We start from the raw sequence: 25,762 nt of genomic DNA, 5'->3' as shown, positions 1-25,762 counted from the left end.
AACGTCCGATCCTCCTGTATCCTCGGTGTGCCATTGTCATCCCCTCGATCGCTGTATCAATCTTTATTTGATATCGTTCCTGGGAACTGTCATGTTATTATAACGATATAATAATTTGGACTTGTTTAACATGCTAGACACAAGGTTCCAATCACTCATAAGGGATTGGGGAAACACATTGTTGGTTCATTTATTCATTCGAGGCACATGAGAACAGTTATACATGCGACACTCAGTCCTATTGTACGCACACAGTGCTGGGACATTCAGTCCTGTTATATACACATAGTCAGTGCTGGGACACTCAGTCCTGTTATACACACACAGTCAGTGCTGGGACACTCAGTCCTGTTATACACACACAGTCAGTGCTGGGACACTCAGTCCTGTTATACACACATAGTCAGTGCTGGGACACTCAGTCCTGTTATACACACACACAGTCAGTGCTGGGACACTCAGTCCTGTTATACACACACAGTCAGTGCTGGGACACTCAGTCCAGTTACACACACACAGTCAGTGCTGGGACATTCAGTCCTGTTACACACACACAGTCAGTGCTGGGACACTCAGTCCAGTTACACACACACAGTCAGTGCTGGGACACTCAGTCCAGTTACACACACACAGTCAGTGCTGCGACACTCAGTCCTATTGAACGCACACAGTCAGTGCTGGGACACTCAGTCCTGTTATACATACACAGTCAGTATTGGGACACTCAGTCCTGTTATACACACACAGTCAGTGCTGGGACACTGAGTCCTGTTATAGACACATAGTCAATGCTGGGACACTCAGTCCTGTTACATACACACAGTCAGTGCTGGGACACTGAGTCCTGTTACATACACACAGTCAGTGCTGGGACACTGATTCCTGTTATAGACACACAGTCAATGCTGGGACACTCAGTCCCGTTATACACACACAGTCAGTGCTGGGACACTCAGTCCTGTTATAGACACACAGTCAGTGATGGGACACTCAGTCCTGTTATTCACACACAGTCAGCGCTGGGACACTCAGTCCTGTTATTCACACACAGTCAGTGCTGGGACACTCAGTCCTGTTATTCACACACAGTCACCGCTGGGACACTCAGTCCTGTTATTCACACACAGTCAGCGCTGGGACACTCAATCCTGTTATTCACATACAGTCAGTGCTGGGACACTCAGTCCTGTTACATACACACAGTCAGTGCTGGGACAATGAGTCCTGTTATACACACACAGTCAGTGGTGGGACACTCACTCCTGTTATACTCACACAGTCAGTGCTGGGTCACTCACTCCTGTTACACAAACACAGTCAGTGCTGGGACACTCAGTCCTGTTATACACACACAGTCAGCGCTGGGACACTCAGTCCTGTTATACACACACAGTCAGTGCTGGGTCACTCACTCCTGTATAAAGCTCGAAGATGTCAGAGCTGTGTGTGAATACTCTGCTCAAAGCAAAAGTGAAGCTAAAACTGGATCACATGACACACTTCCTTCCAGTGATGCCATGCTGATATCCTGTAAAGGGATATAACAACTTCCCCCTTATTTTTAGAGATACTTACCCTGTCTCCAATGAAGTGTCACCATTTCCAATACATGTTCATGGTGAGGTTACCATTTCATTAGTGTATAGAACTGATTAATCTATTGACAGAATTTTGGGGTCGGCGTGAATGCCCGACCCACTCAAGTGTAAAATAGCGCGTGAAGATGCCGGGCGATCCTCCCCCCGCCTCGCACGCTATTTCAGTCGGTGGGCACATGCAATAGTTGGAAGCCCGCCCTCCGACAATTAAGGGGGCAATTCAGCTGATTAAAATTCCAGTTGTCCCTGATTTCTCTTGGCCCGACCAACCTGACGGTGGGCAGACAGGCGAATCTCCCGGGTGGACTTTGCATTTTTGACGAAACCTCATCCAAGGGCGGGATCAGGTTTCCGTTATTAAATTAAAAAAATAAAACTGTATGGGCAGAATCTTCATCGTGTATATGTTCAGGTGACTGATTCTGATGCGTGGACATTTTTTTCTGGAGTTTAAAATCTTTATTTATTGGTTGTAAATTCTTCAAATTTCTCCCTCCCAAAAACAAGGTAGGATTGAGGAGAAACAGTTTGTGTGCGTGTGTGTGTTTTTTAAAAATTTATTAATACAGAACAGATCATCGGAGGAGATACATCAATCTGATAAGAATTACCAGTGAAATATAGCGTATGGAGAATACTCAATATATATATATATTATATATTATATAAAACAGAGCAAGGACCAAGACAGCAGAGAAATCAATCCTCAAGATGGTTGCAATATTAAAAGTGTTATCTTGGACAGAGTTTCAGGTGGCATGATAAGGAGGAACTTTTGAAAAAGTAGGAGGGGTTTTAATATTTCCTACTGGTTTTCAGAGGCTGGGTTACTGGGTGCTGTACCTGTACTGGTCAGTGCTCCGGACATGCTGGTTGCAAGGCTGATGGTCAGGCATTTCACAAAGTAACATGCTCTGTACTCAATGGGAAGTGAAAGCTCCTTATTGCTATTGTTCATGGTGTGTGGTGGGTGGTGGGATGGGGGGAGCCGGCGGGGTGGGGTGGGGGGAGGTGAGTGCTGTGGGACCTAGCCTTTAATCAACTGGCCACTCGACACTCCCACTCCACACCCGCCGCCCCCCTCCCCTTCCCCAACTTTGAAATGCCAGACCCCAGCAGTGATCCCGGCCAAAAGTCACCTGGAAAAAAAAAACTGCCCCCTTACTGGAGGTGGATTTCCCCTTAACACAGCATAATGCCCCTTCCTCCACCCTCCTTCCCCCCTCCCCCACACCACTCAGATTGTGAGAGGCAGAGGTCACGCCTACAGGACCACATCTAACCCAGTTTGAACAGTCTTTTATTGTCTAGCACCCGTGTGTGAACAATACTGGATTCATCGTAATCCTACCATGCACTTCCCTCCCCTCCTCAACCCCACTGCCCGCAGTGTTAGCCTCAGTACCTTTTTAAATGCCTTTAAACCCTGTAACTGCTAGTAGTTTAATGCTGTATCCCTCCCCACTGCTCTTTAAACAGAGAAACCTCCTCTTTAACACAGCACACTGCCCTTTGATGGAGGGAACACTATCATGGATAACAATGAAATGGCAAACTAGTTATATGAATACTCTCTCTGGTTTCAATGTGAAGGAATTGGACACAATACCACGTTACATGGGAACCTAAAAGGGGAGAGACATGGTGGGTTTAATTTAAGTATGAAAATGGTGATGGAGAAAGTAATGGGACTTAAAATGTTGGAATCCGATGGTTTTCACCCCCCAATTATCAAGAGAACCCTGTGGGGAGAGGCATTAATCAGAATTCTCCTACATTTAAGAATTGTGTGTGTGGATTGGAAAATTGAAAACACAATTCAATTGTTTAGGAAGGCAGGAGAGAGAAATGGTGAACACACTCTCCGGTTTAAATGAGGAAAGTGAAAGGGCAAGGAATTGGTGGGCATCTTGGGACAGGGATTGGTAATTGACTGGGAGAAGGAGAAAGAGATTAGGGATAAAATCTTTTGACCTCTGGTGGGATGTGAGAGGATTTGTGCTGATAGACTGAGCGAGAGGGGAAGGCTGTAGTCAGCGGAGTTGAATGTGGGCAGTGTACATTCATCCACTTTGGATCTGAGAAGAATAAATCAGGATATTTTCTCAGTGGCGAGAAAGTGAATTTGGGTCTCTACTAACATGACACCAAAAGGCAGTGTACAGATATCACCAGAAATCAAAATGGCTAGTGGAATGTCAGTCTTTACCTCGAGGGCTGGAACTCTAAAATGTTTCAGTTGGACGGAACATTGGTCAGACCCCAACTGGAATAACTACCATCAGCTCTGGACGCTGCAGCTCAGGTAGGACAGAGTGGCCTTGGAAGGGATTTCATTTCCAATACACGACCCAAGGAGCTCAGTGTACACTTTGGCTGAGATGGGAGGTGGGGGGTGGGGGCGGGGAAGTTGTATACAGCACAGGACACAACGTTACTGCTGCAGTGACAAGTCCCATCCCAGTGAGGGTCCACTCCGGTCCCATCCCAGTGAGGGTCCACTCCACTCCGGTCCCATCCCAGTGAGGGTCCAACATGGGGTTTTGACTGGGATTTTCCCTCAATAGAGCCAGGCTAAAATCTTCCTTCAATACTGGAGCCCTGTCCCTTTTATTAAAGTAAAGCTGCCCTTTAATACAGTGACATTGCCCCTTTAACAGAGGGCATTGTCTCGAACACAGGGACCTTCATCCCAATACTTGAGTAAAGGAGAGCAGTCCCCACTGACTTCTGTCCTCAAAATGATTTCTTGCAGTTTTTAGCAACATTTAAAAAAAGATGTTTTCAGCCCAGTTCAGACCTTGCCCAGGCCCAACGCCCCTACGATCGGGGAAGGCGGGGGTGGGTGGTGATCGATGTTATTGCTCGATGAGGGGCTGTCAGGCCAGGAGAGGGTCTTGTATGACTGCGATTCCCTTTGCAGTCGAATAGCCTGCCAACATTACAATATTCGGAGCTGGGTGGGCTCTTCGAGGACTGTCAGGACCCGAGAGGCATACATTGGCATCCCCCCCTCGTCACCCCCACCCCCAGAGAGAGTTAGCACCTTCAGGAAAGGAGGGCAGGGGAGGGGGAGAAGGCGTCAGCTTAGAAACTGAACCAGGCTTGATGTTCGGGCAGGTCAGAACCTTCAGATAATTTACTAAAGTAAATAATAAAGATCAACCACATCGTCAAAGCTCTAATGCTTGTGATCTCTCGGACAACAGAGCTGAGGCTCAGGACTTCCTAAGAAGTTAGACGGGGACAAATTCATTTCTTGAACCTGTGCAGTTCTCTCCAGTTACAAAATCCACCAGCAGAGAGCAGCAGTGAGCCAGATGTGCTCCTGTTCCCTCTGGTGACAGGGCTCAGGGAGCACACTGACTGTTCCCCCACCCCCACCACCCCACACCCCACCCCCCCACCCCCACCCCCACCCCGCGGTTCTGCTGAAATACTGGGGTCCTTCACTTTCCCATTCACCACTGCAGGGGGGGATTGGGGAGGGAGGGTCATGCCCCTCACCCCCAAAATGTTTCAGCACGGATTATATCCCCCACCCTCACCTCTTCCCTGAATCCCACCATTGTCCAGGTTCCTCCAGCGCGAAACTTTATCCTCATTTGTACAGGTTTCCCGGCCATTGTCAGTCTCAAAATACACTCAGGGTGTGAGTCTGAGGAGCAAATCTTGTAGCACCAAGACTGGGGGCAGCTAATCTCTCCGATGCCCCAATCAATACCATAAAAATACAGGAGGCTGCATTTCTGACAAGTGGCATTTAGGATTTGCCCCCCCCCACCCCACCCCCCCCGTGCTCTCCTGCAGCTTGGGAAAGGGGAGTCATGGTGGGGTGAGGGAGAGGGGTAACAGGCTAGGGTTGGGTCTCCTCAAGCAGAGAGTCAGGAAACCCCTTGCTCTCAAGGCCAGGTATTTGGCTCCTCGTTCCTCAGGCAGACCCTCCAGGAGAGGATCGGAGAAAGAATGAAAGAGGGGGAGAGAGCGAGAGAGCGAAAGAGAGAGAGAGAGAGAGAGGGAGGGAGGGAGAGAGGAAGGAGTGAGCTTGCCCATGAGCACAGGGCCACAGGCTCTGAATGGAAATCCTCCCAGTGAAACAAAGCCATCTACAATAAAAATCACAAGAGCTGCGACCTCAGCCAATAACTTACTGAGGGGAAGGGCTGGTAAATATTCCCCTTCCCCACATAAATATCGTTGATTAATCGATGGTACTAAGATGTCGGCTCCCAGAAATGGGCTTCTAGCACCAACAGAAAACTGTTGAACGTCTCACTGGGGGTCTGTTGATGGAGCGAGTGTGAACATTGGCCTAAAGAGTCCTGTCTCAGCGTGGTGAAGGAAGCCCTGGGCCTACACAAAAGCTTCGTGCTTTGAGCTGCCGTTGATTTTCATGAAGAGTTTGGCATCTTCGGCTTTCTGGTGCCTCTGCTTCTTGAGCTGGTGCCTGTAGTAGAGCAGGTAGCCCGGGAGACAGAAACCCAGCATACTGACCCCCAACAAACCAATATTCACCTGGGAGGGAGGAACACACACACAATCAACACCTTATACAGCACGTCATAACCACAAGACACTTCACAGGAGTGTTATCTAATAAAACATGCCCACTTAACCGAGATGGCAGGACAAGTGAACAAAGGCTTAGTCAATGAGGTCGGTTTTAAGGAGTGTCTTTAGGCAGGAGGGAGAGACGGAGGTGGAGAGGTTTAGGGAGGGAATACCAGAGCTTAGGGCCCAGGCAGCTGAAGGCACGGCTGCCAATGGTGGAACGATAGGAATTGGGGATACACGAGGGGCCCGAATTGGAGGAACGCAGAGTTGAGGGTTGTGGGGCTGGAGGAGGTTTGAAAGATAGGGAGGGGGGGCGAGGCCACAGAGGGATTGGAAAACAGGATTCGAACTTTAAAATTGAGGCATTGGTTCAATGTAGGTCAGTGAACGCAGGGGGGATAGGGGAAAGGGGCTTAGTGTGAGTAAGATAAGGGCGGCAGATTTCTGGATCATTTTAAATTTATGGAGGGTGGAAGGAGGGAGGCCGGCCAGGAGAGAATTGGTGTGTTTGATGGGGACAGTTTAGAGGGAGCTTTACTCTGTATCTAACCCCGTGCTGTACCTGCCCTGGGAGTGTTTTATGGGGACAGTGTAGAGGGAGCTTTACTCTGTATCTAACCCCGTGCCCTGGGAGTGTTTGATGGGGACAGTGTAGAGGGAGCTTTATTCTGTATCTAACCCCGTGCTGTACCTGCCCTGGGAGTGTTTGATGGGGACAGTGTAGAGGGAGCTTTATTCTGTATCTAACCCCATGCTGTACCTACCCTGGGAGTGTTTGATGGGGACAGTGTAGAGGGAGCTTTACTCTATATCTAACCCCGTGCTGTACCTGTCCTGGGAGTGTTTGATGGGGACAGTGTAGAGGGAGCTTTACTCTGTATCTAACCCTGTGCTGTACCTGTCCTGGGAGTGTTTGATGGGGACAGTGTAGAGGGAGCTTTACTATGTATCTAACCCTGTGCTGTACCTGTCCTGGAAGTGTTTGATGGGGACAGTGTACTTTACTCTATCTTACCCAGAGAGGGTCGCCTTCAAGTGGTCCCATCATCGCCAGGAAGAGGGGTTGTTGTAGCAGAGCGAAGAGAGCACTGATGAGTGACTGCATCCCCGTCAAACTGCCGAACTGCGTGGAGGGATATCTGGAACAGTGAGGAAACACAACTTCAGAAACTGAGAATAAAGTGAATCGAGTTTGTGTAAGTGTGAAAACACACGGCCTTGTGACTGGTTTAAACCCTGTTGATGTGAACTCTGAGCGCCGCTATTAAAACAGGAGACCAAAAAATGCATTCCAAACACTCGCGGCGGGTTATCGACCGGGCGCGCTGGCACAGGGCGAGGGGTGATTGACCGGGCGCGCTGGTGCTGGGTGAGGGGTGATCGACCAGGCGCGCTGGCACAGGGCGAGGGGTGATCGACCGGGCGCGCTGGTACAGGGCGAGGGGTGATCGACCGGGCGCGCTGGCACAGGGCGAGGGGTGATCGACCGGGCGCGCTGGCACAGGGCGAGGGGTGATCGACCGGGCGCGCTGGCACAGGGCGAGGGGTGATCGACCGGGCGCGCTGGCACAGGGCGAGGGGTGATCGACCGGGCGCGCTGGTACAGGGCGAGGGGTGATCGACCGGGCGCGCTGGCACAGGGCGAGGGGTGATCGACCGGGCGCGCTGGCACAGGGTGAGGGGTGATCGACCGGGCGCGCTGGCACAGGGCGAGGGGTGATCGACCGGGCGCGCCAGCACCGGGTGAGGGGTGATCGACCGGGCGCGCCAGCACCGGGTGAGGGGTGATCGACCAGGTGCACCGGCACCGGGCGATAGGGATAGACTGGGCGTGCTCGGATTGGAGCATTTTTGCATTGCTTGACCCTTGGGCTGATAGGAAGTGGAAAAGCTCGATAATGATCGGTTACTCACACAGCAGCGTAAAGTCCACCCACGGCCGAGTGAATGAAACCTCGGACAATCGTGTGAAGAATGAAGGACAGAATCTGCAAAGAACGAGAAACAGTGAAGGAGGATCCCGATCGTATACCATCCCCACCCTGGGGATACCACCCCCACCCATTCCCCACCCTGGGGATACCACCCCCACCCATCCCCCACCCTGAGGATACCACCCCCACCCATCCCCCACCCTGGGGATACCACCCCCACCCATCCCCCACCCTGAGGATACCACCCCCACCCATCCCCCACCCTGGGGATACCACCCCCACCCATCCCCCACCCTGGGGATACCACCCCCACCCATCCCCCACCCTGGGGAAACGTCCCATCCCCCACCCACTCACCCCCACCCACTCACCCCCCACCCACTCACCCCCACCCACTCACCCCCACCCACTCACCCCCCACCCAAGCAAACTCCCCTCCCTGCTGTCGTTTCTTGTTGTTGGAACAAAACTATGGGTAGGGGGCGTGTGGTGGAGGAGAACGTGTGGGAAAGAGGTAGAGAAATGGTGTTGGGGAGGGGAGAGGGCGTGGGGGAGGGGAGAGGGCGTGGGGGAGGGGAGAGGGCGTGGGGGAGGGGAGAGGGCGTGGGGGAGGGGAGAGGGCGTGGAGGAGGGGAGAGGGCGTGGGGGAGGAGATAGGGCGTGGGGGAGGAGATAGGGCGTGGGGGAGGGGTGAGGGCGTGGGGGAGGGGTGAGGGCGTGGGGGAGGGGAGAGGGCGTGGGGGAGGGGAGAGGGCGTGGGGGAGGGGAGAGGGCGTGAGGGAGGGGAGAGGGCGTGGGGGAGGGGAGAGGGCGTGGGGGAGGGGAGAGGGCGTGAGGGAGGGGAGAGGATGTGAGGGAGGGGAGAGGGCCTGGGGGAGGGGCGGGGAGAGGGTTTGGGGGAGGGGAGAGGGTATGGGGGAGGGGAGAGGGTGTGGGGGAGTGGAGAGGGTGTGGGGGTGGGGAGAGGGTGTGAGGGAGGGGAGAGGGTGTGGGGGAGGGGAGAAGGCGTGAGGGAGGGGAGAGGGCGTGGGGGAGGGGAGAGGGCGTGAGGGAGGGGAGAGGGCGTGAGGGAGGGGAGAGGGCGTGAGGGAGGGGAGAGGGTGTGAGGGAGGGGAGAGGGCGTGAGGGAGGGGAGAGGGCGTGAGGGAGGGGAGAGGGCGTGAGGGAGGGGAGAGGGTGTGAGGGAGGGGAGAGGGCCTGGGGGAGGGGCGGGGAGAGGGTTTGGGGGAGGGGAGAAGGTATGGGGGAGGGGAGAGGGTGTGGGGGAGTGGAGAGGGTGTGGGGGTGGGGAGAGGGTGTGAGGGAGGGGAGAGGGTGTGGGGGAGGGGAGAGGGCGTGAGGGAGGGGAGAGGGCGTGGGGGAGGGGAGAGGGTGTGAGGGAGGGGAGAGGGCGTGAGGGAGGGGAGAGGGCGTGGGGGAGGGGAGAGGGTGTGAGGGAGGGGAGAGGGTGTGAGGGAGGGGAGAGGGTGTGAGGGAGGGGAGAGGGTGTGAGGGAGGGGAGAGGGCGTGAGGGAGGGGAGAGGGCGTGGGGGAGGGGAGAGGGTGCGAGGGAGGGGAGAGGGCGTGAGGGAGGGGAGAGGGCATGGGGGAGGGGAGAGGGCATGAGGGTGGGAGGGTGTGAGGGTGGGGAGAGGGCGTGGGGGAGGGGAGAGGGCGTGGGGGAGGGGAGAGGGTGTGAGGGAGGGGAGAGGGTGTGAGGGAGGGGAGAGGGTGTGAGGGTGGGGAGAGGGTGTGGGAGAGGGGAGAGGGCGTGGGGGAGGGTCCTTGGCCAGGCACACACACAGTCAGACGTTGGGGGTGTCCAGTGATGCTGGTGATTATATTCCAGCAGAAATCAATGGGGGAGGAGCAGGGACAAAACGAACTGTGACTGAGTCGGATACCAAATAAAACCCAGAACTCAACGATGAAACGAAGGACTGTGTGGGGAGCACACTTGCTTCTGAGACAGAAGGTCCTGGGTTCAAGTCCCACATCAGAGATTCAAACATTTAATCCAGACTGTTACTTCCTTGCAGTACTGAGGGAGTGCTGCATTGTCAGAGTCGCCGTCTTTCAGAAGAGGCTTTAAACTGAGGCCCTGCCAGGCGGTTGCAAAAGATTTCAGGGCCAGTATTGGAAGGAGGGTGGGGACATTATTCCCAGTATCCTGGGGCCAATGTTCATCCCTCAACTAACATCACGTTTCTATTGGTGGGATCTTGCTGTGCATTATTTGATTGCCACATTTCCCACAATGCAACTGTGACTACACTTCAAAAGCACTTTGTGTGGTGGTGACAGGTGCTACAGAAATGCAGTCTGTTCAGCTTCCCTTTCCCTCTGTTTGCTGCTCCTTCATCTTCCCACCTACGAGTGTAAGACCACCATTGGAGAGACTGAGGGATACTGTGGAAACCGCTCCCAGTGAGTATTCTGTGGGAGGTGGGAGTGTGAAGAATTGGTTAGAAAGCAGGATGCTGAGACATTCCCTGTAACAGGGAGTGTGAGCGAGCGAGTGACTCTCAGCCCCTCGAACAGCTGCAATGGGAATAGCTGGCACCAGGTGGCAGCAAAGGATAAAAGTGCCAACCTCCCATCCCGGGGTCAGAGGCCCATGTGTTTCTATCGTGCCTTTTACAATTCTGGGACATCCCAAAACTCTTGACAGCCAATTAAATATTTTTGAAGTGTAATCACTGTTGAGCACACTATACCTGCAAACTGCCAACCCACCCTCTCACTGTACTGAAACAACTCTTATCAAAGTCACAAATGACATTCTATGTGACTGTTACAAAGGTAAACTTTCCCTGCTCGTCCTCCTCGACCTGTCTGCAGCCTTTGACACGGTCAACCACACCATCCTCCTCCAACACCTCTCCACCATCGTCCAGCTGGGTGGGACTGCTCTGACCTGGTTCTGTTCTTATCTATCTAATCATAGCCAGTGAATCACTTACAATGGTTTCCCTTCCTGCTCCTGCACTGTTACCTCTGGTGTCCCTAATGATCTATCCTTGGCCCCCTCCTGTTTCTCATCTACATGTTGCCCCTTGGATATCATCCAAAGGCACAGTGTTAGCTTTCACATGTATGATGATGACACCCAGCTCTCCTCCACCTCTCTCAACTCCTCCACTGTTGCTAAATTATCAGACTGCTTATCCAACTTCCAGTATTGGACTGACAGAACATTCCTCCTGGCACTGGGAGTGTCAGCCTGCTGGATTTTGTGCTCAGGCCTTTGGAGTGAGGCATCCAACCCACAATCTTCTGACTAAGGGTGTGTGTGTGTGTATCCCACTGAGCCACAGCTGAGAAAGTCCAAAGGCACAGAGTCAGTGAGGGACCGGGAGGGAGATGTGGGGTGGGGGGGTGGGGGGGGGGACACCAATCATTGGATCCGAGGAATGGGACAGGATGAGCTGGGAGCCAATGTGGTCCCTGACATCAGACAGAAGCCTCTGACCTATAGGGGAAGCCTTCCATATCTCCCTGTCAACCCTCACTGAGTGGCTTCAGACAAGGGCCCATTTGGCTGAAGAGTTTCACTGACTTGTTTGGAAACAAGAGCCATCATCCTTTGGGTGAGGGAGGGTTGGAAATGGAGCCCCCCAACACCACCACACCCCACACCCCTTCCAATTTCGGAGCCACTGCTGTTGGTTACCTGGAGGGGGAGGTTTGGGATCAGACAGGTGATTCCAAATCCCACTAGGAGGATGTTAGTGAAGACAAAAGCTCGGGTGGCATTGGTGATTTTCTGAATTTTTCGGTCCCTTTTCTTTACGCTGGGTCTGTAACAAAGTGAAGAAGGAATCAGAAACTGGCCCAGTGAGAGACTGAGAGCTCCAGCAACATTAAAGGCAAAAAAAAAATCAGAGCCAGTAATCATCACAGTGTGTATAAAGGGCATTACTCACCAACCTATAACCCAACCTCCTGCCCACTCACCAACCCATAACCCAGCCCCCTGCCCACTCACCAACCCATAACCCAGCCCCCTGCCCACTCACCAACCCATAACCCAGCCCCCTGCCCACTCACCAACCCATAACCCAACCTCCTGCCCGCTCACCAACCCATAACCCAGCCCCTTGCCCACTCACCAACCCATAACCCAACCTCCTGCCTGCTCACCAACCCATAACACAGCCCCCTGCCCACACACCAACCCATAATCTAAGCCCCTGCCCACTCACCAACCCGTAACCCAACCTCCTGCCTGCTCACCAACCCATAACCCAACCTCCTGCCCACTCACCAACCCATAACCCAGCCCCCTGCCCACTCACCAATCCATAAACCAAACCCCTGCCCACTCACCAACCCATAACCCAGCCCCCTGCCCACTCACCAACCCATAAACCAACCCCCTGCCCACTCACCAACCCATAAACCAACCCCCTGCCCACTCACCAACCCATAAACCAACATCCTGCCCACTCACCAACCCATAAACCAACCCCCTGCCCACTCACCAACCCATAAACCAATCCCCTGCCCATTCACCAACCCATAATCCAAGGTCAAACCAACTTGCTGATTGTAACCCAACATCTGCCCATTCACTCTTCCAATAAACATGTCACTTCCTTATGTTAATACCCTTCATTTGCCCCCACATCCTACATTTACCATCGTACCCTCTATTTAGCCCCATATCCTCCAATTACCATCATACCCTCTATTTGATTGTTTTAACTCTACAAGAGATACCCGCTATTTGCCCTGTATTCCCTGGATACTCTGTTGATACTAATGGCTGACAATGTATTTCACACCCTCTGTGTAAAAAGTTCGAAACTCTCCATGTCCCCATCCTCTCTCCTTCCTCACTTACTTTGTCCCAGCTGACAGTGCTTTCTCATCAATTTCGCTGCCCCCATCATCGCAGTCCTTCAATTTCCAGTCCATGATATAGCCAATCACAGGGGCTGTCATCAAGCAAAGCAGTTGCAGGACGCCAAAGATGGAGGAGTAGAGACTGACTGGAGAGAGAGAGGGTAACAAATGAAACTGCATTCTGGGAGAAGGTTAGCTGATCTGCGCCAGAGAGCGACTGTAACACTGTGTGAAGCACAGACACTGCTGTATACAGGAAACGTGACAACCAATACACACATAGCAAGATCCCACAAACAGCAAGGCGATAACAGCAGCCAGATACCAATGACATTAAAGGGATACGGGGATAATGCGGGAAGATGGCACTGAGGTAAAAGATCAGCCATGATCTAGTTAAATGGCAGAGCAGGCTCGAGGGGCCAAATGGCCTACTCCTGCTTCTCAGTTCCTATAATACCCAGATAAGGGCGAGAACTCCCCTGCTCTTCTTCGAAGAGCAGCCAGAGAATCTTCCACACCCACCACAGGGGCATCATGGGGCAATCGGTGTTATGTTTCATCTGAAAGGCAGCACATCCGACAGTGCAGCACTCCCTCAGTACTGACCCTCCGACAGTGCAGCACTCCCTCAGTACTGGCCCTCCGACAGTATAGCGCTCCCTCAGTCCTTACCCTCCGACTGTGCAGCACTTCCTCAGTACTGACCCTCCGACAGTGCAGCACTCCCTCAGTACTGACCCTCCGACTGTGTAGCACTCCCTCAGTACTGACCCTCCGACAGTGCAGCACTCCCTCAGTACTGATCCTCTGACAACACAGCGCTCCCTCAGTACTGACCCTCTGACAGTGCAGCACTCCCTCAGTACTGACCCTCCGACAGTGCAGCACTCCCTCAGTACTGACCCTCCGACAGTGCAGCACTCCCTCAGTACTGATCCTCTGACAGTGCAGCACTCCCTCAGTACTGACCTTCCGACAGTGCAGCACTCTCTCAGTACTGACCCTCCGACAGTACAGCGCTCCCTCAGTACTGACCCTCTGACAGTGCGGCGCTCCCTCAGCACTGACCCTCTGACAGCGCAGCAATCCCTCAGTACTGACCCTCTGACAGCGCAGCACTCCCTCAGTACTGACCCTCTGACAGTGCAGCGCTCCCTCAGTACTGACCCTCCGACAGTGCTGTGCTCCCTCAGTGGAGGCACTGGAGGATCAGCCTTTGTTTTCTGAGGTCTATGGGGTGGGGTTTAACCTCCAACCTTCAGACTTACAGATAAAAGTGCTAAGCACTAAGCCACAGCTGAAACCGGGAATGTTGTGGGTCCGTTTCCAGGGATGAGGACCCTGATCCTGCCCCAATAGTGCTAATATTTTTTCCCCTTGCCCTATCCCTTCTGGACTCACGCTCAGTCCCATTCCTGTGCCAACAAAGCCTGCAAGTTCACATGGCCTCGCTGGTGTCTGGCTGCCGACTGTCTGCAGGTGGTCCATTAGGAGGACAATGTGTTGAGGGGAGGTGGGGGCGTAGTGGTATTGTCACTGAACTGGTAATCCAGAGAACCAGGGTAATGCTTTGGGGACCTGGGGTCGAATCCTGCCAAAGCAGATGGTGGAATTTCAATTCAATAAAAATCTCATAAAAATGATGAGGACCATGGAACCATTGTTGTAAAAAAAAACTCCACCTGGTTCACTAAGGGAATCTGCCATGTGACTACCACAGCAATGTGTTGACTCTTAAATGCTCTCTGAACAAGGGCAATTAGGGATGGGCAATAAATGCTAGTCTAGCTGCTGAGTGTGTCACCTATGAAAACGATAAAGGGAAAAAAAAAAGTTGTAGTGAGGATTGGCTGGTGGGGGGGATAATCATGGCTAGTCTGGGGAGCATTGCAGCTGCGCTGTAGGAATGGGAGGGGTAGAAGAATTGTAGTTATGGTCTGTGTATGGGAGGTTGGGACAGCATCATAGCTACACTCTGGATAAAGGAGAGTGGAGCAATGTAGCTGTGCTCTCAAGAAAAATTCTAAGGGGAGGACCCACCATCCGTGGTTAACTAAAGAAGTTAAAGAAAGCATTAAACTTAAGAAAAAAACATACAACTCCGCAAAGATGAGTGGCTGGTCAGAATGGTAGAGAATGACTGAAAGGTTAATCAGGAGAAATAAATTAGAGTATGAGAGGAAGCTAGCTAGCTAGGAATGTAAACAAGAGTTTCTACGGGTATTTAAAAAGGAAAAGAGTAATTAAAGTGAGTGTCGGTCCTCTAGAGAGTGACAATGGGGAGTTAATAGTAGATAATAAGGAGTTGAAATTAACAAATATTTTGTTACTATCTTCACTGTAGAAGATACAAAAAACATCCCAGTAATATCTGTAAATCAGGAGGTGAAGGGGAGAGGGGAACTTGGTGAAATTACAATCACTAGGGAAGCGGTACTGAGCAAACTGATGGAGCTGTGGCTGACAAGTCTCCGGGTCCATATGGACTTCATCTTAGGGTCTTAAAAAAGAGGTGGCTAATGAGGTAGTAGATGCGTTGGTGTTAATTTTCCAAAATTCCCTAGATTCTGGAAAGGTTCCATCAGACTGGAAAGTAGCAAATATTGAGTGAGTGGGCAAGAAGGGAGGGAGGCAGAAAACAGGAAACTATAGACCAGTTAGCTTGACGTCTGTCATGGGGAAGGTGTTAGAATTGATCATGAAAGAGGATACAGCTGGGCACTTAGAGAAACTCAAGGTAATCGGGAAGAGTCAGCATGGTTTTGTGAAAGGGAAATCATGTTTAACCAATTTATTGGATTCTTTGAAGGAGTAACATGCACTGTGGATAAAGGGGAACCGACAGACGTGCTGTACTTGGATTTCCAGGAGGCATTTGATAAGCTTCCACATCAACGGTTATTGTGGAAAATAAAAGCTCATGGTGTAGGGGGTAACATATTAGCATGGATAGAAGATTGGCTGGCTGGCAGAAAACAGAGAGTATGCATAAATGGGTCTTTTTCAGATTGGCAGGATGTGACAAGTGGGGTCCCACAGGGGTCTGTACTGGGGCCTCAACCTTTTACAATTTATATCAATGACTTAGATGAGGGGAGTGAAGACATGGTTGCTAAATTTGCAGATGACACATAAGATAGGTAGGGAAATGTGTTGTGGAGAAGACATAAGGAGTTTGCAAATGGATAGAGATAGGTTGAGTGAATGGGCAAAGATCTGGCAAATGGAGTATAATGTAGGAAAATGTGAAGTTGTTCACTTTGGCAGGAAGAATAAAAAAGCAGAGTATTACTTAAATAGAGGACGGCTACAGAATTGCAAGATGCAGAGGGATCTTGGTGTTTTAGTGCATGAGTCACAAAAAGTTAGTATGCAGTATAAGATGCAATTAAGGCGGCTAATGGAATGCTATCCTTTATTACGAGAGGGATTGAAGATAAAAGTAAGGATGTTATGCTTCAGTTATACAGGGCATTGGTGAGACCGCACCTCAAACGCTGTGTGCAGTTTTGGTTTCCTTATTTAAGGAAGGATGTAAATGCATTGGAGGCGGTTCAGAGGAGGTTTACTAGATTGATACCTGGAATGAGTGGGTTGTCTTATGAGGAAAGGTTGGACAGACAGGGCTTGTTTCCACTGGAGTTTAGAAGAGTGAGGGGTGATTTGATTGAAGTGTACAAGATCCTGAACGGTCTTGACAAGGTGGATGTGGAAAGGATGTTTCCTCTTGTGGATGAGTCCAGAACTAGAGGGCACTGTTTTAAAATCCTTATAGGACAGAGATGAGGAGAATTTGTTTCTCTCAGAGGGTTGTGCAACTTTGGAGCCCTGTGCCTCAGGCAGTGGTGGAGGTGGGGGTCACTGAGTATTTTTAAGGCAGAGGTAGATTGATTCCCTTGCCTAACAAGAATCTAAGGTTATCAGGGGGTAGATGGGAATTTAGAACTCAAAACACAAACAGATCGGCCATGATCTTATTGAATGGTGGAGCAGGCTTGAGGGGCCGAATGGCCTACTCCTGCTCCTATTTTGTATCTTGGTGTGTTTGACAGGCTGAGGTGAGCATTGCTGGAGAGCAGGAACGCCCTCTCGTGCCTCAGTGCTTCGATAGGGATCAGCCCCGAGCTGGAACATTGGTCAAATATTCCCAGTTGCTGTATTTACTAATAACACACATTCAGACAGTAGCTATCCCAAAACCCAATCATACCCAAAAGATCCCCTCCACCCTAGAGTCTGTGGTGCTTACCCGTTTCCATAACTGCGTCAGTCATTGGTAAAGAGGGACAGCGGCAACACGGTGAGGGAAGAGCAGGAAGCGAGGGGGTCAGGGAGCAGACAAACACAGCAGCCAAAGGGAAGTTGGGAAGGAAATTGAGAGACAAAAGAGAGAGAGTGAGGAGTGCAGCAAAGTGATTCCTCCACCGACCAGCAAAGCCCAGAGATACGGTAACACAGACAGAAATCTGTGGGAATGCCGGGAAACAACAGTTATTATCAGCCCAAGCAGAACAGAATCAAGAAGGTTCTGGAACAGGAAAAGACCCAACAGGACTTTTCAACCATCCCCAATAAACCCCTCAATCCCACCTCCCCCAGCTCCTCAATCCCACCTCCCCCAGCTCCTCAATCCCACCTCCCCCCCAGCTCCTCAATCCCACCTCCCCCCCAGCTCCTCAATCCCACCTCCCCCAGCTCCTCAATCCCACCTCCCCAATCTCCTCAATCCCACCTCCCCAATAAACCCCTCAATCCCACCCCCCCCAGCTCCTCAATCCCACCTCCCCCAGCTCCTCAATCCCACCTCCCCCAGCTCCTCAATCCCACCTCCCCCAGCTCCTCAATCCCACCTCCCCCAGCTCCTCAATCCCACCTCCCCCAGCTCCTCAATCCCACCCCCCCCAGATCCTCAATCCCACCTCCCCCAGCTCCTCAATCCCACCCCCCCCAGCTCCTCAATCCCCCCTCCCCCAGCTCCTCAATCCCACCTCCCCCCCAGCTCCTCAATCCCACCTCCCCCAGCTCCTCAATCCCACCTCCCCCAGCTCCTCAATCCCACCCCCCCAGCTCCTCAATCCCACCTCCCCCAGCTCCTCAATCCCACCTCCCCCCCAGCTCCTCAATCACCCCCCTCACCACCCCCCAGCTCCTCAATCCCACCTCCCCGCAAATCCCGAGGCAATTTGTAGACATTTCAATACCAGTTGGAGACACTGAGGGCTGTGATCACAGGTTACATTTTCCCCGTTCCGGTTGAAGATTATACGGAGGTTGAATTGTGGCACCTCCTCTCTCTGAGCTGAAGGGTATAGGGCCCAGGAGACTTCCCCCACATTAGCAGGGATGTGATAGGGAATTGAATCTGCAGGAACCAGAGTTCACAAACTAATGGAAGGAAAGGGGGGGGTGAAAGCTTTGTTGGGATTGCAACATCTGGGCTTGTACTTATTAACATTTGTTGCTGCTTTGGCCTCCCAGTGCAGCCTCACATGGTTGAATAGTCACCCTGAGACCCATTGCCAACTGTACAAAGGCAGCATCGGCTCAGTGGATTGGTTACAGGGCTGAGTTTGAGATTCCCGGGAATCTCACGTTTGTACTACAGTGACAGGAGGAGTCGGAGGGCGGGTGTTGGAAAGGGGAGGGGGGAGCGGGGAGGGGGTTGGAGTTTTGGAGGGGGGAGTTGGAGTTTTGGAGGTGGGAGAGGGGTTGGAGTTTTGGAGGGGGGAGGGGGGTTGGAGTTTTGGAGGGGGAGGGGGTTGGAGTTTTGGAGGGGGAGGGGGTTGGAGTTTTGGAGGGGGAGGGGGTTGGAGTTTTGTGTTCCATTCTTGATAATGGCAATAGTTAAAAATTTGTAGGAATTCTGATGTGAAGGAATCCCTCTGTTTCCAGGAACTAAATACAGTGGGAGTGAACGGGAAGGGGTTTGGGTCCATTGGGATTGTGTACAGTGGGAGTGAACGGGAAGGGGTTTGGGTCCATTGGGATTGTGTACAGTGGGAGTGAACGGGAAGGGGTTTGGGTCCATTGGGATTGTGTACAGTGGAGTGAACGGGAAGGGGTTTGGGTCCATTGGGATTGTGTACAGTGGGAGTGAACGGGAAGGGGTTTGGGTCTATTGGGATTGTGTACAGTGGGATTGAACGGGAAGGGGTTTGGGTCCATTGGGATTGTGTACAGTGGTAGTGAACGGGAAGGGGTTTGGGTCCATTGGGATTGTGTACAGTGGGAGTGAACGGGAAGGGGTTTGGGTCCATTGGGATTGTGTACAGTGGGATTGAACGGGAAGGGATTTGGGTCCATTGGGATTGTGGACAGTGGGAGTGAACGGGAAGGGGTTTGGGTCCTTTGGGATTGTGGACAGTGGGAGTGAACGGGAAGGGGTTTGGGTCCATTGGGATTGAGTACAGTGGGAGTGAACGGGAAGGGGTTTGGGTCCATTGGGATTGTGTACAGTGGGAGTGAACGGGAAGAGGGTTTGGGTCCATTGGGATTGTGTACAGTGGGATTGAACGGGAAGGGGTTTGGGTCCATTAGGATTGAGTACAGTTGGGGTACAATCTATGCCTAATGTGTGTGAAGTTTTGCTTGGCTCAGGATCTATTCCCCGAGGTTTGGAAGATGAAGGGTTAACAGACGAGTTGCATGCGATTTGTCATTTTGTTCACTCAGCCTATTCGACAGTTTGTCAGAGTCAGCAGATCAGAGGGAGCAAGGAAACATCTCCTTCGTGATATCGCATGTAGAAAAGGAGAAGGAAAACAGGAAAATATTTTGATGGGAAAACAAGTGCTGAGTCTGGTGTGTGAGCAGCTGGCTGACCTCACCACAACACCCAGTTCCAACCAGCTTCAGCTGCTTCTCAGGAAGTGAAGCCTTTTCAAGTGGAACCTGGCCAAGCTGCAGTGTCATCAGGTAAACACACTGCTCCTCCCGACTGTCCCAGCCAGTCACTGCCCCTCACCCCATCCCTCGTACCCACTTCCCCCATCTTGCCCCCCACCCAGTCTCCCTCTCTCCCCTCAACCAGTCCCACCCCCCCACTCTCTCCCCCACCCCATCTACCTCATTCCCTCCTGATCTCTTTTCCTCTCCCCCAGTCTCTCTCCCCCCTCCCCCGTCTCTCTTAATCCCCCCCGTCTCTCCCTCCCCCCTCCCCCATCTCTCTCTCTCCCCCCCCCCATCTCTCTATCTCCCCCCGTCTATCTCTTTCTCCCCCCCCCCCCATCTCTCTTCCCCCTCCCTCAGTCTCCCCCTCCCCCATCTCTCTCCCCCCAGTCTCTCCCTCCCCCATCCCCCAGTCTTTCACCCCCCTCTCTCTCCCCCTCCTCCGCCCGTCTCTCTCTCCCCCTCCTCCGCCCGTCTCTCTCTCTCCCCCTCCTCCCCCGTCTCTCTCTCTTCCTCCTCCCCCGTCTCCCTCTCTCCCCCTCCTCCCCCGTCTGCCTCTCTCCCCCTCCTCCCCGTCTCCCTCTCTCCCCCTCCTCCCCGTCTCCCTCTCTCCCCCTCCTCCCCGTCTCTCTCTCTCTCCCCCTGCTCCCCCGTCTCTCTCTCTCCCCCTCCTCCCCCGTCTCTCTCTCTCCCCCTCCTCCCAGTCTCTCTATCTTGCTCCCGTCTCTCTCTCTCCCCATACTCCCCCGTCTCCCTCTCTCCCCCTCCTCCCCCGTCTCCCTCTCTCCCCCTTCTCCCCGTCTCTCTCTCTCTCTCCCCCTCCTTCCCCGTCTCTCTCTCTCCCCCTCCTCCCCGTCTCTCTCTCTCTCCCCCTGCTCCCCCGTCTCTCTCTCTCCCCCTCCTCCCCGTCTCTCTCTCTCTCTCTCCCCCTCCTCCCCCGTCTCTCTCTCTCTCTCCCCCTCCCCGTCTCTCTCTCTCTCTCTCCCCCTCCTCCCCGTCTCTCTCTCTCTCCCTCCTCCCCATCTCTCTCTCTCTCCCACCCCCCCGTCTTTCTCTCTCTTCCTCCTCCCCGTCTCTCTCTCTCCCTCTCCTCCCCGTCTCTCTCTTCCTCCTCCCCTGTCTCTCTCTCTCCCTCTCCTCCCGTCTCTCTCTTCCCCCTCCCCCTCTCTCCCCCTCCTCCCCCGTCTCTCTCCCCCTCCTCCCCGTCTCTCTTTCTCCCCCTCCTCCCCAGTCTCTCTCTCTCCCCCTCCTCCCCAGTCTCTCTTTCTCCCCCTCCTCCCCAGTCTCTCTCTCTCCCCCCCCTCCCCCAGTCTCTCTCTTCCCCCCTCCCCCAGTCTGTCTCTTCCCCCCTCCCCCAGTCTCTCTCTCTTCCCCCCTCCCCCGTCTCTCTCTCCCCCTCCCTCTCTCTCTCTCTCCCCCCTCCCCGTCTCTCTCTCTCCCCCTCCCCTGTCTCTCTCTCCCCCCTCCCCCAGTCTCTCTCTCCCCCTTCCGAGTCTATCTCTCCCCCCCCTCCCCGAGTCTCTCTCTCCCCCCCTCCCCGAGTCTCTCTCTCCCCCCCTCCCCGAGTCTCTCTCCCCCCCCTCCCCGAGTCTCTCTCTCCCCCACTCCCCGAGTCTCTCTCTCCCCCCTCCCCGAGTCTCTCTCTCCCCCCCTCCCCTAGTCTCACCCCCCCTAGACTCTCCCCCGTTCCATCAATCTTCACCCTTCCCTGTCCCTCGTTCTCCCTCCCCATCTCTCTTACCCCAACCGTATCTCTCCCCACACCTCCCCCAGTTATGCTGTCTCTCTCTCCCCACCTCCTCATGCTCCTCACAGCTCTCTCTTCACCCCCTCCTTCACCTTGACTGCCAGCTTCTCAGCCTTCTGCTGACACATGCATCCCTGGAGTGTTGCCGACACTTCCCTGCCCCCCAAGAGCTGCGGGTGAGACTCCCCTGCCAACCCCATCAGCACACAACGCCTGCCCGCATGCAGGATCAGAGCCCAGGCATCCGGGGCACATTGACCCCAAGTCAAACATCACACACTCTCTCCTTCCAACCCAGGAGAGTGATAGCTCTGCAAATCTTTCCCATTCAATGATTTATCCAATTCCCTTTTGAAAGTTCCTGTTGACTCTGTTTCCAGATACAAAAAGAACTCACTGAGTGGAACACATTTCTCCCCATCTCCCTCTCTGGCTCTTTAGCCGATTACCTTCAAATCAATGTCTGTTCCCTGACACTCCTTGGGCAGTAATTTGTGCAGCTCCTTGTTGGAAGGGTTTCCTGCCTCATTGCCACAGGATGCGGCCCATATTTAGGTGTGTTGGTGTTCTTCAACATCCATCGTCACTGGGCTTGTGCCTCAGTCATCTCCTCGTTCCCTCTTGCTTTGCACTCACAGGCTGGCGCAAACCCCATTCTCCATGGCTACCAAAGAGCCCTACCCCGTCCCCCTCATTCTCATTGCCCCTTCTGTACCCTAATGCCAACACCAATTGAATACGCCATCAGAGAAGGTGGGGTCTCCACCGTAACTAACCTGTGATGAGGTCTCCCTCGACCAGATACTCCAGGATGTTATTCATGGCCCCCATGTAGAAGATGAGGCGGAGCTGGGTGACACACATGGTGACCAAGCTGAGGATGTACACCGGGCTGAAAATGCTCTGCATGAAGGAGCCGGAGCCTGTAGGAAAGAGACAGGGAGACAGATAATCAGGACCCAGCCAAAGGTCAATCGATTGACACGCTCAGGATTCATCAGTCAGGGCAAAGCAGCTGAAATCGGAGCAGTCTAACTGATCAGAGCTCAAGGAATCTCTCCCAGCGGAGAAGGTCCCCTCTCCAACCATAGCTGCACAGTTGGCTGATTAAGGGAAATATCACTCCGTACTCTGGACATTCTTAACATTCACTCTTGGTGTGGCCAGACCTGGAGCACTCCGTCCAGTTCTGGTCTCTTTACCCTTGAGGGAGTGCAACAAAGGTTCACTAGATTGGTTTATGGGATGGGGGAAGGGTGGGGGTGGGAAGTGTTCCATGAGGAGATATCGAGTAGACTAGGTCTACATTCCCAGCATGCAGAATGATTGAAACATGAAAATTCTACGGGGTTTAATTAATTTTAATTTGTTTTTTGATGGGTTGTGGGTATTGCTAGTAAGACCAGCATTTGTTGCCCATCCCTATTTTCCCTTGAACTGAGTGGCTTTTTAGGCCATTTCAGAGGGCAGTTAAGAGTGAACCACGTTGCTGTGGGTCTGGAGTCACATGTAGACCAGACCAGGTAAGGACGGCAGATTCCCTTCCCTAAAGGACATTAGTGAACCAGATGGGTTTTTACAACAATCGACAACGGTTTCATGGTCATCATTACAGAGACTAGCTTTTTAATTCCAGATGTTTTTAAAACATTAATTGAATTTAAATGGGTGGGATTTGAACCCACGCCTCAAAGCATTAGCCTGGGCTCTGGATTACTCGTCCTGTGACATCACCACTGTCTCCCTATTGACAGGGTCGATGCTGAGAGGCTTTTTCGCCCCGACTGGGGAATCTAGAACAAAGTCTCAGGATGAGGGGGTCAACCATTCAGAACTGAGAGGAGGAGAGATTTCTTCACTCAAAGGGTTATGAATCTTTGGAATTCTCTACCCCAGAGGGTTGTGGATTCTCCATTGTTGAATACATTTAAGGCTGGGATAGACAGATTTTTGGTCTCTCGGGGAATTAAGGAATATGGGGAGTGGGCGGGAAAATGGAGTTGAAGGCCAAGATCAGCCATGATCGTGTTGAATGGCAGAGCAGGCTCGATGGGCTGAATGGTCTACTCCTGCTCCCATTTCTTGTGTTCTTGTGCATGTGGCTCAGTGTCAAAGTTCTTTCGGATTTTGGTCCTGTGAAGCTCTTTGCGATGTTTTGCTATGTCAAAGGCGCTATATAAATGCACATTGCCATGCAGCCAGAGCTGAGCAAATTGATTCTGTATGTCCAGGCTCTCCGTGCCAACGTACCTCGGTCCGAACTCTGACCCTTGACCTCCAGGTCGACAGTGGACAGACAGAGTTTGTTACCGTCCTGGGTGGACAACTTGTCCTGGGGTTTCATCGAGTTCCCCACACTGAGGCGGCGGCCCACTGTCGTCACCTGCTTGTAGAACTGCTTCCCTGTGATCTTGTGATCAAATCCCAGCCAGCTAAACTTCACCTTCACACTGCCGGAGGGAGAGAGAACGGGGTGGGGGAAGAGAGAAGGCAGAGAGAGAGACAGAAGGGGGAGGGAGAGAGAGAGAGAACAACAGAGAATGAGTGAGAATAGGTTGAGAGAGAATGAACAACAGTGAAAGATGGAGAAATAGTAGAGGGGGTGGGGAGAGAGAGAGAGAGATCAAAGTATTGAATCGAGAGAGGGAATAGAGGAGTTGGGGAAACGATGGAGAGAGAAATAGAAACATTAATTGTTAACCATTTTTAAACAGATTTTTCACAATGCACTTCAGATGTGTGTCTGGGTGAGGGAACAGAATGAAAATCGGGACTGTGATTATTCCAGTGTCAGAGCAGTTGACGGGGAGAGTGCAGAATGTGGAGCTCTAGGCAGGGAGCTCCACATTGGGAAAGGGCCCAGTGACGGAGGCTGCAATGGGGGAGCAGGGAGAGAGGGTTGCAGAGACTCCTGGGTTTTGGCGGGGGGTGGGGTGTGCGTGGGGCTGTAGGGGCTGAGATTGAGGGGTTGGAATTGGGAGGGAAGCAGGTTTGTCAGTGGGAGGAGGATAGAAACAGAGCTCGTCCTCCAGACCCACAGGCAGTGCTGGAAAAACGCTTAACCTGCTGCTCCAAACAGCTCCCTCACCCAATCTGCTGCCATCTCTCCAGCCCTGGGAACCCGAACCACCACTGTTCCATAATCTGTAACCTTGTTTAAATATTACAATGTCTGGTCTCTTAAGAGTGGTTAATCATCAGATCCTAACATCCTCCCTGGTTAAGCTGGACTCTGGATATTTAAGGAGTGAGGAATTGGGTTTGAGAGTTTTGGAATTTTAAACCCGCCCACCACCAAGTTGTGTGTCTCTGGAGGGCAGTGTCAGGGAAATTTCCTGTGAGGCTCCATCACCCTCTCCCCAGTGAGCCGCTGCGGAGGGTCTTAATTTGAGCCTGCGGTCTGGTGAAGGGTATCCACTCACTCCCGGTGCTGGTCTTATAGGAGGGTCAGATACGAAATTGTCCGCACAGCTGCCAATGCCACCGAGGGTGGGCTGATGGATATGTCAGGGTGGGGCTTCACCTCGGCCTACAATTGGAGAGTTTCCCACACACCCCAAGGCTGCAACTCACGTGTAGTCCATGTCTTCGGGACCCGGGAATGGTTCCAGTGGCCAGTTCAGGAAACAGTTGAGGAAGACGAGACCTCCACAGGCAGCCCAGACCAGGAGGATGGTGATAAACGGGGCCCCCAGATCATAAATCACCTGAAAACACAATCCAAATGAACCATTCCTTTCTCAAAATGCTCCCATTTCCCCATAAAACAACAGCTCACCAGCTATACATAGAGAGAGAGAGAAAGAGAGAGAGAGAAAACAGGAGTAACAGAGAGATTGACAGGGAAGGAGAGAGTGAAACAGTGAGTGAGAGACAGAGTGTGAAAAAGAGACAGAGTTTCTCTCCATTTGAGAAAGCAGGGGAAGAGAGCGGGGAGAGAGAGCGCGAGCGGGGTAGAGAGCGAGAGAGAGAGCGAGCGGGACAGAGAGAGAGAGCGAACGGGGCAGAGAGAGAGAGCGAACGGGGCAGAGAGAGAGAGCGAACGGGGCAGAGAGAGAGAGCGAGCGGGGCAGAGAGAGAGAGAGCGAGCGGGGCAGAGAGAGAGAGAGCGAGCGGGGCAGAGAGAGAGAGAGCGAGCGGGGCAGAGAGAGAGAGAGAGCAAGCGGGGCAGAGAGAGAGAGAGCGAGCGGGGCAGAGAGAGAGCGAGCGGG

The 25,762-nt window shown here is 52.8% G+C and overlaps 1 protein-coding gene across 4 annotated transcripts in view; it reads right to left on the bottom strand.

The window, feature by feature from the left end:
• Positions 1–5,004: 5,004 nt before the first annotated feature.
• Positions 5,005–25,762, bottom strand: part of slc43a2b (solute carrier family 43 member 2b) — a 50,921-nt gene continuing 30,163 nt past the window's right edge. For 3 of the 4 annotated variants that reach the window (XM_078548257.1, XM_078548256.1, XM_078548254.1), the window contains exons 8-16: positions 25,125–25,258; positions 23,802–24,001; positions 22,328–22,474; positions 17,166–17,177; positions 12,912–13,059; positions 11,739–11,865; positions 8,067–8,140; positions 7,168–7,291; positions 5,005–6,113 (exon numbers count right to left, since the gene is read on the bottom strand). In XM_078548257.1, the coding sequence (XP_078404383.1) occupies positions 5,952–6,113; positions 7,168–7,291; positions 8,067–8,140; positions 11,739–11,865; positions 12,912–13,059; positions 17,166–17,177; positions 22,328–22,474; positions 23,802–24,001; positions 25,125–25,258 (1,128 nt within the window). In that variant the 3' untranslated portion in view covers positions 5,005–5,951. The remainder of the gene's footprint in view (positions 6,114–7,167; positions 7,292–8,066; positions 8,141–11,738; positions 11,866–12,911; positions 13,060–17,165; positions 17,178–22,327; positions 22,475–23,801; positions 24,002–25,124; positions 25,259–25,762) is intronic. The other variant, XM_078548258.1, reaches the window with a different exon arrangement.

The sequence above is a fragment of the Cetorhinus maximus genome, chromosome 9 (genome assembly GCF_964194155.1).
Source record: "Cetorhinus maximus chromosome 9, sCetMax3.hap1.1, whole genome shotgun sequence".
Classification (NCBI taxonomy): Eukaryota; Metazoa; Chordata; class Chondrichthyes; order Lamniformes; family Cetorhinidae; genus Cetorhinus; species Cetorhinus maximus.
This window is presented reverse-complemented; position numbering and strand designations above follow the sequence as displayed.